The sequence below is a fragment of the Theropithecus gelada genome, chromosome 5 (genome assembly GCF_003255815.1).
Source record: "Theropithecus gelada isolate Dixy chromosome 5, Tgel_1.0, whole genome shotgun sequence".
In the NCBI taxonomy this organism is placed as follows: domain Eukaryota; kingdom Metazoa; phylum Chordata; class Mammalia; order Primates; family Cercopithecidae; genus Theropithecus; species Theropithecus gelada.
Genome location: NC_037672.1, coordinates 66,266,173 through 66,279,143, shown reverse-complemented (window position 1 = coordinate 66,279,143; position 12,971 = coordinate 66,266,173). Strand labels below are relative to the sequence as shown.

Sequence of the window (12,971 nt, the reverse complement as noted above, 5' to 3'; positions counted from 1 at the left end):
TTAAGTTTCTTAAGTTGGATATTAGTTACTTTAGTAACATTTTTATTTTTTATGTGCAGAAATATCGCTTGGAAGTGGGTATACAAGCTATGGAACATCTTATTCATGTTTTACAAACAGATCGGTAAGTCTCTGTGTAATGATTTTTTTCCCTAATATTTCTTGAAATTTTAATTTGTTTTAGAGTCAGCATCACTATTCCAAAAGATTGCTTTTTTTTTGGTAGAGATGGGGTTTGCCATGTTGCCCAGGCTGGTCTCGAACTCCTGGGCTTAGGCAATCTGCCCACCTTGGCCTCCCAAAGTACTGGGATTATAGGTGTGAGCCACTGCGCCTGGCCCCAAAAGTTGTTGACATACTAAAGCTATTAAGGTTTTACTTCAGTTGTCATTTTGATAAATATTTATTGGACACTGAGTACAAGCCACTGTGTTAAGCATAGAACAGACATAAAAATGGGATGAAGCAACTCTTTAATTTAGAGGCTTGAGATTTTGAGTTTGAATTGGGCAAGTGGTATTCATTTACATTGGGCAAGTAGATATTCATTTACATATAATACACATATTTTGGTATTCAGACTTGCTTTTTAAGAGAAATAAACTGCAGTAATAAGAGTTAAATGTTAAATATGAGCCTGTCTTAAGAGAAAGATTGCCAGGTATGGTGGCTCAAGCCTGAAATTCCAGCACCTTGGAAGGTTGAGGTGGGAGGATTGCTTGAGCCCGGGAGTTCGATACTAGTCTGGGCAATATAAAAAATAAAAATTAGGCCAGGAATGGTGGCTCACGCCTGGAATCCCAGCAATTTGGGAAGCCGAGGCAGGTGGATTACTTGAGATCAGGAGTTCGAGACCAGCCTGGCCAAATGGTAAAACCCAGTCTCTACTAAAAATACAAAAATTAGCCAGGCCCGCTGGTGCGTGCCTGTAATCCCAGCTACTCAGGAGTCTGAGGCAGGAGAAATCACCTGAACCCGGGAGATGGAGACTACAGTTAACCAAGATCGAGCAACTGCACTTCACCCTGGGCAACAGAGCGAGGCTCTGTCTCACAAAAACAAAGATAAATAATAAAATAAAATAAAAATTAGTTGGGTGTGGTGTCACATACCTGTGGTCCCAGCTTCTCGGGAGGCTGAGGTGGGAGGATCACTTGAGCCTAGGAAGTCAAGGCTGCAGTGAGCCATGATCATACCACTGTACTCCAACCTGGGCAGCAGAGTGAGACCTTGTCTGGAAAAAATAAATATAAATTTAAAGAAAAAGAAGCAGCTGGGCACGGTGGCTCATGACTGTATTCCCAGCACTTTGGGAGGCTGAGGTGGGCGCATCATCTGAGGTCGGGAGTTCAAGACCCGCGTGACCAACATGGAGAAACCCTGTCTCTACTAAAAGTACAAAATATAGCCGGTTATGGTGGCACATGCGTGTAATCCCAGCTACTAGAGAGGCTGAGGCAGGAGAATCGCCTAAATCTGGGAGGCAGAGGTTGCGGTGAGCCAAGATCACGCCATTGCACTCCAGCCTGGGCAACGAGAGCGAAACTCCATCTCAAAAAAAAAAAGAAAGAAAGAAAAAGAAGCATCATTTAGCTTATTTTTAGCTCTTTCAATTTTTTTGTTTTTTTGTTTTTTGTTTTTTTTTTGAGACAGTTTCATTCTCGTTGCCCACGCTAGAATACAATAGTGCAATCTAGGCTCACTGCAGCCTCTGCCTCCCGGGTTCAAGCGATTCTGCTGCCTCAGCCTCCCAAGAACCTGGGATTACAGGCATGCACCACCATGCCTGGCTAATTTTGTATTTTTAGTAGAGACGGAGTTTCTCGATGTTGATCAGGCTGGTCTCGAACTCCCGACCTTAGGTGATCCACCCACCTGAGCCTCCCAAAGTGCTAGGGATTACAGGTGTGAGCCACCACACCTGGCCGTCAATTTCTTTTTAAGAGATGTTATCTCCATCTTTGGTTTTCATTAACTCTGCATGGATAGCTTCCAGATCTTAGCTACAGTCGAATGTGTCTTATAAGCTTTAGCTGCGCATCATACATTTCTACCCTACCGAAATCTCTCATAAGCCTTTCAGATTCAAAATATTCAAAGTTAATTTATCTCTGGTCCTCCTTCTAGGCTTTCCATGCTCCCTTCGACTGCTTTTACCCTAAGTTCATCTCAGTCATGAGCATCTTTCCATTCAAGCGAGAAACTGGAGGATTCTTAGGGAACTCATTCCTCTCTTGAACCCATCATGCCTACATAGGCAAAAAAACAGCTAGAGTCCATTATTTTCTTTCCGTTTCCTTTTTTGGCCTTAGTTCTGGCTCAATGTCAATCACTTAAATAATTTCCATAACCTCTGTGTTGGTTATCTTTGGCTGTGTAGCAAATTACTTTGAAACTTAGTGGTTCAAAATAAAATATGTATCATCTCACAGTTTCTGTGGATCAGGAATTGAGGAGCAACTTAGCTAAGTGAGCTGAGGGTCTCTCATGAGGTTGCCATGAAGCCATCAGCCAGGTCTGCAGTCATCTGAAGGCTTGACTGGGGCTGGAGGATCTGATTCCAAGATGGCTTACTCACATTACTGTTGACAAGAGGCCTCAGTTCCTCACCATGTTTCTCTCTCGGTAGGGCTGTTTGATATGGCAGCTGCTCTCCCAGAGCAAACTATCCTAGAGAGATAACAAATAGAAAGCCACAATGCCTTTTATAACTCAATCTCCAAAGTCATGTACTGGCAATCCCATCATATTCTAGTTGTTAGAAGCAGGTTAATAAGTTTGGTCTATACTTAAGGAGAGGAGAATTAGGCTTCACTTTTTTGAAAGGAGCTGAATCGAAAAGTTTTGGACATAGTTGAAAACAATCATCATCTTCAAAGTATTGTTTTCCTCCAATCTCTTTGTATTTCCATTCAGTCTATATATTGCAAGAATTATCCTTCTGAAATGCACATCTTCAGTCTTTCTCCCATTTAATGCATTTCACCAGTTCAGTGAAGTGTAAAGTTCATGTTTCTCAAACAAAGCAAAAAATAAATGCTTTTAAAAGATCTGTGTACTGCCTGTCTAACCTCATAGATTCGTTTTCAGTTATATTTCAGTTATGCCCAGCTGCTTTTCCATACCAGTTAGGACCTTTTTTCTTCTCCCCAGTGTAACTCAAATTGACTACCTTTTCAAAACCAATAAGTCTAGTGTATTTGAATAAGTGAATTGGATGCATCAGGTCTCTCTGTGTTATTAACATCATAGTAGGTAACTGTGGTAGACAGAATTGTGGTCTCCCAAAGATATCTACATCCTAATCAACAAAACCTATGAATTTTATCTTAGATAGTGAGAGAGATTTTGCAGATATGATTAAGTTAAGGACTTTGAGATGAGAGAATTATTCTGGATTACCCTGGTGGACCCAGTGTTATCACAGGGTCCTTAGAAGTAGAACAGGAAAAGGCCGGGTGTGGTGGTTGACACCTGTAATCTCAGCACTTTGGGAGGCCGAGGCAGGCGAATCATGAGGTCAGGAGATCAACACCATCCTGGCTAACATGGTGAAACCCCATCTCTACTAAAAATACAAAAAAACAGCCGGGCATGGTGGCGGGCGCCTGTAGTCCCAGCTACTCGGGAGGCTGAGGCAGGAGAATGGCAAGAATCCAGGAGGCGGAGCTTGCAGTGAGGCAAGATGGCACCACTGCACTCCAGCCTGGGCAACAGAGCAAGACTCTGTCTCAAAACAAAAAAGAAGTAGAACAGGAATGCAGAAGAGGAGGTCAGAGTCCTGTGATAGGAAAAAAAGACTCAGCCTGCTCTTGGTGGCTTTGAAAATGGAGAGAAGGAGCCATGAGCCAGGGAATGTGGGTGGCCTTTAGAAGAGCTAGAAAAAAGAAGCAGATTAGTGTGATGATTATACATACATATAATCTTTTTTATTCTATGAGTGTGAAATCACATGCACATTTTATTACCGAGTCTTATAAAGTTAATGATGAAATGATTAACATCTCAGTATGGAAAAGAGAATTCATCTCTTAGGTAAAGCGGTCTTTATTATCTTTTTTTTTTTTTTTTTTTTTTTTTGGCAGAGTTTCCCTCTTTTTTCCCAGACTAGAGTGCAATGGCATGATCTCAGCTCACTGCAACCTCTGCGTCCTGGGTTCAAGTGATTCTTCTGCCTCAGCCTCCCAAGTAGCTGGGATTACAGGCACCTGCCACCACGGCCGGCTAATTTTTTGTATTTTTAGTAGAGATGGAGTTTCTCCATGTTGGTCAGGCTGGTCTCAAACTCCTGACCTCAGGTGATCTGCCCATCTCAGCCTCCAAAGTGCTGGAATTACAGGCATGAGCCACTGCGCCCAGCTATTGTCATTTTTGCCACACAGCAGAAGTGTGTAGATACTCTTGATAAAGGTTAACTAATAGATTAAAAAAATTTATTGCACATTTACTGTATTAGGCATTATGCTTAGAAGTAGAGTATACCACATGGTCTTGTGAATGTGTGAACAAATAATTATATCACGTCAGGGGCTGCTGAATGTTTTAACTCTCAGACAATAATAACAAAGGAAAACGTATAATAGCCTTGTTGTGTTTCACTCCCTTGTGTTAAATTCCCTTTCCATTTGCCTGTGGTTCTTACCTGTTTTCCTGTTTTCAGAGTGTTCTCTGAAGATTTTTTTACATTTAATTGAATGCAGAGGTCTATTTATTTTATTTTATTTTATTTTAGACAAAGTCTCACTCTGTTGCCCAGGCTGGAGTGCAGTGGCACGATCTCAGCTCACTGCATCACTGCAGCCTCCACTTCCCGGGTTCAAGCGATTCTCCTGCCTCAACCTCTGAAGTAGCTGGGATTACAGGCACATGCCACTCTAGCTAATTTTTTGTATTTTTTTTTTTTTTTTTTTTTTTTTTTAGTAGAGATGGGGTTACACCATCTTAGCCAGGATTGTCTCAATCTTCTGACCTTGTGATCTGCCTGCCTCGGCCTCCCAAAATGCTGGGATTACAGGCATGAGCTACTGTGCCCAGCCTCAGAGGTCTATATTCTACAACCATCTCCTCTCTCCACATTCTCATCTTCATTACTATTCCATCTTTCTTCTCCTGACCTATACAACTAATGCTAAGAATCCTTATGCTGAACCCTCTTCATCTTCAGCTATGTCAAACAAAGTTTTGTTCCCTTTCTTGGCATTACCTGAAACCCCATCTGGCTGTGGGGTCTGCTTCCCTATAACCATCCTTTTTTTTTTTTTTTTTTCCCCGAGACAGAGTTTCGCTCCTGTTGCCCAGGCTGGAGTGCAATGGCTCGATCTCGGCTCACCGCAGCCTCTGCCTCCCGGGTTCAAGCAATTCTTCTGCCTCAGCCTCCCGAGTAGCTGGGATTACAGGCATGCACCACCATGCCTGGCTAATTTTGTATTTTTAGTAGAGACATGGTTTCTCCATGTTGGTCAGACTGGTCTCGAACTGCTGACCTCAGGTGATCCACCTACCTCGGGCTCCCGAAGTGCTGGGATTACAGGTGTGAGCCACCACGCCCAGCCCTCTATAACCATTTTAAGGAGAGACCACTCATTCTCCTAACTCCCATACTCAGGGCCCAAAACTTGTCTCTCACTGATGTTTTCAAAACCATGATACCTCAATGGCTTTTTAAAATTGAGATATAATTTGTATATCATAAAGTTCACTCTTTTAAAGTGTACATTTTAGTGGTTTTAATATATTCACAGAATTGTACAACCATCACCACTCTCTAATTCCAGAACATTTGCATCATGCCAAAAAGAAATCCCATATTCATTATCTGTCATTTTCTATTTTCCTCCCCCACCCCCTCTCGCATACTTGGCAACCACTAATCTACTTTCTGTCTTTATAGATTTGAATGTTTTGGACGTTTCATATAGATGGAATTATACCATATGTGGCCTTTGTTTCTGGCTTCTTCGACAGCATAGTATTTTAAGGTTCATCCATGTTGCAGCATGTATTAGTACATCATTCTTTTTTATGGCTGAATAATCTTTTGTGTAGTTATACCACATTTCGTTTACCCATTCATCAATTGTTGGACATTTTGGGTATTTCCACTTTTTTGCTATTATGAGTAATGCTGCTATGAACATTCATGTACTGATTTTTGTAAGGACGTACATTTTCATTTCACTGTGTTCTGTATCTAGCAGTGCAATTGCTGGGTCATGGGATAAGTTGTTTAACTTTTTGAGGACTTGCCAAACTCTGTTCACTACAGAGTATAAATACTTGTATAAAATGGCTATAACATTTTATGTTTCCATCCGCAATGTATGAAGGTCCCAATTTCTCTGTATTCTTACCAGCACTTGTTATTAACCTTTATTAAAAAATGACCATCCTAGTAAGTATAAAGTGGTATTTCTTAATTTCATTTTCTTTTTTTTTTTTTTTTTTTTTGAGATGGAGTCTCTGTTGCCCAGGCTGGAGTGCAGTGGCACGATCTCGGCTCCTGCAACCTCCGCCTCCCGGGTTCAAGTGATTCTCCTGCCTCAGCCTCCCAAGTAGCTGGGATTACAGGCATGCACCACCACACCCAGCTAATTTTTGTATTTTTAGTAGAGAAGGAGTTTCACCACATTGGCCAGGCTGCTCTCAGACTCCTGACCTCACGTGATCCGCCCGCCTTGGCCTCCCAAAGTGCTAGGATTACAGGTGTGAGCCACTGCGCCCTGCCTCATTTTCTTTTTTTTTTTTTTTTTTGAGATGGAGTTTTGCTTTCGTTGCCCAGGCTGGAGTGCAGTGGCGCAATCTGGCTCACCACAACCTCTGCCTCCTGGGTTCAAACGATTCTCCTGCCTCAGCCTCCCAAGTAGCTGGGATTACAGGCATGCACCTACCACTCCCAGCTAATTTTTTGTATTTTTAGTAGAGACGGAGTTTCTCCGTATTGGTCAGGCTGGTCTCGAACTCCTGACCTCGGGTGATCCCCCCCGACCTCGGCCTCCCAAAGTGCTGGGATTATAGGCGTGAGCAACCGCGCCCAGCCCAGCCTCGTTTCCTAATTATTTTGATTTGCATTTCCCAATGACTGAAGATGTTGACGGTGTTGTGATTATTGGCCATTTGGAGAAATGTCTATTCATATCCTTTACCCATTTTTAATTGGGTTACTTGTCTTTCTATTTTTTGTTTGTTTGTTTTTTGAGATGGAATCTCACTCTGTCGCCCAGGCGGGAGTGTAGTGGCGGGAGCTCAACTGACTACAGCCTCCACCTCCCAGGTTCAAGCAATTCTCCTGCCTCTGCCTCCCAAGTAGCCGGAATTACAGGCATGCACCAGCACGTCCTGCTAATTTTTGTATCTTTAGTAAAGATGGGGTTTTGCCATGTTAGCAAGGCTGGTCTTGAACTCCTGAGCTCAAGCAGTCTGCCCACATTGGCCTCCTAAAGTGCTGAGATTACAGGTGTGAGCCACCACATCTGACCTACTTGTATTTTTTATTTTATATATATGTATGTATGTATATATATATTTTCTAGATACATCTCTTATCTTGGCTTATGACAACCTCTGTCTCCCCAGTTCAAGAGAGTCTCATTCCTCAGCCTCCCAAATAGCTGGGATTACAAGTGTGTGCCACTATGGCCGGCTAATTTTTGTATTTTTGGTAGAGATAGGGTTTCACTATGTTGGCCAGGCTGGTCTCGAACTCCTGACTTCAAATCCACCCACCTTGGCCTTTCAAAGTGCTGGGATGACAGGCCTGAGCCACCACATGCGGCCAAACATTTTAAAATTTTGATGAAGTTTAATTTCTCTGCTGTATCTTTTGTTGCTTGTGCTTTTGGTGTCATCTAAGAAACCATTGCCTAATCTAAGGTTGTAAGGATTTAAGCCTGTGTTTTCTTCTAAGGGTTTTATAGCTTTAACTCTTACTTATATTTAGGTCTTTCATCCATTTTGAGTTAATTTTTATCTATAGTGTGAGATGGGGCCCAATTTCATTCTTCTGTGTGTTGCTATCTAGCTGACCCAGCACCATTTGTTTAAGAGACTATCCCTTCCTCATTAAATGGTCTTGGCACTTTTACTGAAAATTAATTGAAATAAACATTACTGTTTATTTCTAGACTGTCAATTCTATTTTATTGATCTACATGTCTATCTCTATCACAGTGCCACACAGTCTTTTTTACTGTAACTTCTTAGTAAGTTTTGAAACTGGGAAGTGTGAGTTCTTCAGCTTTGTCCTTCATTTTCAAGATTGTTTTGGCTGTTCTGGCTTTGTCCTTCATTTTTCAAGATTGTTTGGCTTGCATCTCCATATGACTTTTATGATTAGCTTGTCAATTTCTGCAAAAACAGCAGTTAGGATTTTGACAGGGATTATGTTAAATCTGTGACTTAAGTTGGGATATATTACTCTTTTCCTATTCATGAACACAGCATATCTTTTTATTTATTTGGGCCTTAAGTAGTTTCTTTCAACAATGTCTTGTAGTTTTCCATGTAGTAGTCTTATACTTCTTTAGTAAAGTTTACTGTCAAGTATTTTAATCTTTTTGATGTTACTTACTTACTTTTTGATATTAATTACACCTTTTTTACAGTTTGCACTCTGATATTTTCTTAGAATAGGCCTTTAGAAATGGAATTTTCTAAAATTGCTAAATAACTAAAAATGGTCATAACAGTTTACACTCTCATCAGCAGTGTATAAGTGTAATAATTTCTTTTTTCCAGTTCGGATTCTGAAATAATAGGTTATGCTTTGGACACACTATATAATATAATATCTAATGATGAAGAAGAAGAAGTAGGTAAGTTTCCAGTTATTTTTACTGTGTTTTCTATACATAAAATTAACTGGGTTGTGCTAATTTTGCTGGTTTTAAAGTTGGACTTATTTTATAAATGTGTAAGTTTTTTTACTTTTTTCATTAAAAGAATTTAATAAACACATAGGCTTAGATCTAGAAAAGTATCTTTAGGATGATTGCTTTGTGTGTAAATCGTAACATTATAGTGAGATGGAGTAAGATCCTTCTTTGTAAGTAGTATTTTTCCCCACTTGTGTTTGGTTTTAGTTAGGCAGTATGCATATTAGCCAGTTCTGGATTAAATAATTATTTATGGCTATTGATTGAAAATATATATTATTACCTAGTGAGCAATATAAAATTAGAGGGTTTTTCCTAATAAATACTTAAATTTTTATGTAGGACTTATATTAATTTATAAAGTGCAACAGTTCATTAAATTTAGATTTTTTTTCTTTACATTATGTCTGTCTGGTGAACAATGATATGAATCAGTTTGAAATCCACACGTTTCTTTGGCACATTCATTTTCTTTTCTGTTTTAAATGCCTGCACACTTAACATAAAGTTGTCTGTTTTTATTTATTGTCACTGTGTGAAGCTTGATTAGAAGTCTGTATACATTTTGTCCTATATGTTGCAAAACATATGCAGTAACATTTCACAGTTCTGTTGAAGAGTGTATTTGTCATATCAAATTGGCTGTTACAGTAGGACATAGTAGATTTTTCATTATTCTGTAAAGTCAGAACAGTGGATATATTCATACATTTTATAAATCTAATTTAGACTGAAATTATATGATCTCTCAAAATTCTGAGAAGACAGATAATAAAGAAGTATAGATACATATTGACCTTGCTCTTTTTATTAAAATAAAGATAGAGCAGGAATATATGTCAATGTTAACTTCACAGAATACTAGTATTGAGAACATCTGAAACTGCGTCATGTTGCATAGTCACAATTTCTTAGACATAAATATTATTTTTAAAAAACTTTTATTTTGGCTGGGTGTTATGGTTCATGTCTGTAATCCCAGCACTTTGGAAGGCTGAGGTGGAAGGATTGCTTGAACCTAGGAGTTTGAGACCAGCCTGGGCAATGTAAGTGAGACCCCATCTCATTAAAAAAAAATTTGTTTTAGCAAATTTCTCCATATCTATCCATCCTATAGCTTAACTTTATTAATTTCTTAAGGGTGAAAAATATTTAGTAAATGTAATTTGGTACCCATGGAAAAAAGGTTGTCAGTCACATGACAATACATATATACAAAACACACAAGAATATACTTTGAAGCAAAAGATACTTATTTTCCCTAGTTATTTCTACAATGAGAAAGTTAGATACAACACAGTTATTCAAACACATTTTTAAAAATTACATTCTTTTCTTTCCTTTTATCCCCCTTAGTTGTTTCAGATTAAAAATTTAACTCTTTTTCTAGTTAATTTGCTGGGGTAATTTTTTCTGTTCTTAAAAAAAATTTGTAGCAACAATATTTTTTAGGTGGTTGTCTTTGTTATAAATCATGTTATAATCATGTTTAAGCCCACCTGTTTCATTTTTTCTTTGTGTTGTTAGGCTCTTTAATTTAGCATCCAAAAATGATCCTTTGGATAAACAGTAATAGAATCAGTTTTATTAAGGACCTTTTTTTTTCTGAAAATGTAGTCATCCTGAAAGAGTCAATTAAAAAGTAGACATTGGGCTGGCCGCGGTGGCTCACGCCTGTAATCCCAGCACTTTGGGAGGCCGAGGAGGGTGGATCACTTGAGGTCAGGGGTTCGAGACCAGCCTGGCCAACCTGGAGAAACCCCGTCTGTACTAAAAACACAAAAAGTAGCCGGGTATGGTGTTGCACACCTGTAATCCCAGCTACTTGACAAGCTGAGGCAGGAGAATCGCTTGAACCTGAGAGGCAGAGGTTGCAGTGAGCCAAGATTGCACTACTGCATTCCAGCCTGGCCAACAGAGCAAGACTCTGTCTTTAAAAAAAAAAAAAAATAGGCCGATGTGGTGGCTCACGCCTGTAATTCCAGCACTTTGGGAGGCCAAGGCGGGCAGATCACGAAGTCAGGAGTTCGAGACCAGCCTGACCAACATGGTGAAACCCTGTCTCTACTAAAACTATCAAAATTAGCCAGGTGTGGTGGCACACGTCTGTAATCCCAACTACTCAGGAGGCTGAGGCAGTAGAATCACTTGAACCCAGGAGGCGGAGGTTGCAGTGAGCCAAGATCGTACCATAGCACTCCAGCCTGGGCGACAGAAGGAGACTCTGTCTCAAAAATAAAATAAAATAAAAATAAAAATAGACATTAAGACATGTCCTTCAGTTCTGTTATTGATACTTTGCTTTTATTGCTTTGTGAAATGGTAATTCTTAGCTGATATAATGAACTACATTTTGGAGTTCTTTATGACTATTTTGCAACCTTCTAATGATAAATCTGTCTCCTAGTCCTAAAAATATAGCATATGCTAAATCTCTTTTAGTATATCTGAGATATTTGACCAAAGTAAATATGGATCTCTTCTTCCAAAGGGTTATGTAGCTTATTAAACATTTTAATTTTAAGCTCCTATTTTACTGTGTATACTACTACATTAAAAAAACTGTTGTCTTTATCACCCGCTTTTTATTTATTTATTTTTGTCTACCTTTTCAGATGATGTTGAAGGTAAAAGATTGCATTTACATATGCATGGTGCTCTTAGGCATAGTTTCTGATAATATAAAAGGACACTGTCAAGTACTGTTTCTTCTGGCTGGTAAAAAATCTGAAATTTGTTTTACTATGTAAGAATTCTTTAATTGAAAAGGAATATTTAATAAACTTACATTACTATTATTTCTACAGCTACTAAATCTGTTTACTGTCCAGAACACATAAAATATTCTAGGGCACCTTTAAATAAAATTAAAGCTTTTTCTGGCCGGGCGTGGTGGCTCACACTTGTAATCCCAGCACTTTGGGAGGCCAAGGCGGGCAGATCCCTTGAGTTCAGGAGTTCAAGATCAGCCTGGCCAGCATGGTGAAACCCTCTTTCTACTAAAAATACAAAAATTAGCCAGGTGTGGTGCCTGTAATCTCAGTTACTTGGGAGGCTGAGGCAGGAGAATTGCTTGAACCCAGGAGACGGAGGTTGCAGTGAGCCAAGATCGTGCCACTGCACCATCCAGCCTGGGTGACAGAGTGAGACTCCGTCTCAAAAATAAAAAAAAGAAGAATAAATAAAAATTAAAGCTTTTTCTCTGGTAGGACAATTTATCCAAAATTACTTTGTATGTCCTTCCTGGAAAAAAAGTTTTTAGACAGTTCATTTAAAAATACTTGCCAAGTGCAGTGGTGCATGCCTGTAGTCCCAACTACTCGGGAGACTAAAGTGGGAGAATCACTTGAGCCCAGGAGTTCAAGGCTGCAGTGAGTAATGATTGCACCGGTGAATACCCACTGCACTCAAGGCTGGACAACATAGTGAAACCCTGCCTCTAAAAAAAATAAAAATAAAAATCTTTAAAAGTAATATTTGAATATGTATACCCATATTACCTATATTCAGTAAGAACTGGAAGGTATTCTAGTTCAGAGAATGTATATTGATATTGTCCCTTTAAAATAATGCATGCTCAGTAATGATGTTTTAGTTATTGACATTTCTTACATTAACTCATAGAACTCACTAATTTTTTATTCTCTCTAATCTCTTTCAAGTTTCATTTACTTTTAACACTGATATTTGTTTTCTTCATAACTAAAGTAACCAAGTTTTTTTTGGTTTGTTTTGTTTTACTAATTTTCTTGAGGTGCTTAACTTTTTTTAAATGAAGAAGGAAATATTCTTACCTAAAGCAGTATTTAAAAGGTATATAACAAAGTTGCCTATATATAATAAAAATACTAACAAAGAAACTAACTTGTTAAAGTATGAAGCATTACCTTTTGTGACGTTCTAATCCTTTGTTTGACCTCAGATGATACCAGAGCATTGTGCCTTGACTCTTGTCAAGCTATTTCCTTGTTGGATGGTAAAGATCAGTAGTTGTTTCTATTTTTGTGATATCATATTTATAGAGAGCTTTAAAACTTATCGAGTCCTTTCATGTTTATCTTACGTAATCCTCATAGCAGCCAGTGAGGTAGGTGGTATTTT

At 39.0% G+C, this 12,971-nt stretch overlaps 1 protein-coding gene across 2 annotated transcripts in view; it reads left to right on the top strand.

Moving 5' to 3' along the window:
• USO1 (USO1 vesicle transport factor) overlaps positions 1-12,971 on the top strand; it is a 90,767-nt gene that overhangs the window by 24,639 nt on the left and 53,157 nt on the right. Inside the window, exons 3-5 of one of the 2 annotated variants that reach the window (XM_025386215.1) lie at positions 60-124; positions 8,734-8,810; positions 11,486-11,497. In XM_025386215.1, the coding sequence (XP_025242000.1) occupies positions 60-124; positions 8,734-8,810; positions 11,486-11,497 (154 nt within the window). The remainder of the gene's footprint in view (positions 1-59; positions 125-8,733; positions 8,811-11,485; positions 11,498-12,971) is intronic. The other variant, XM_025386216.1, reaches the window with a different exon arrangement.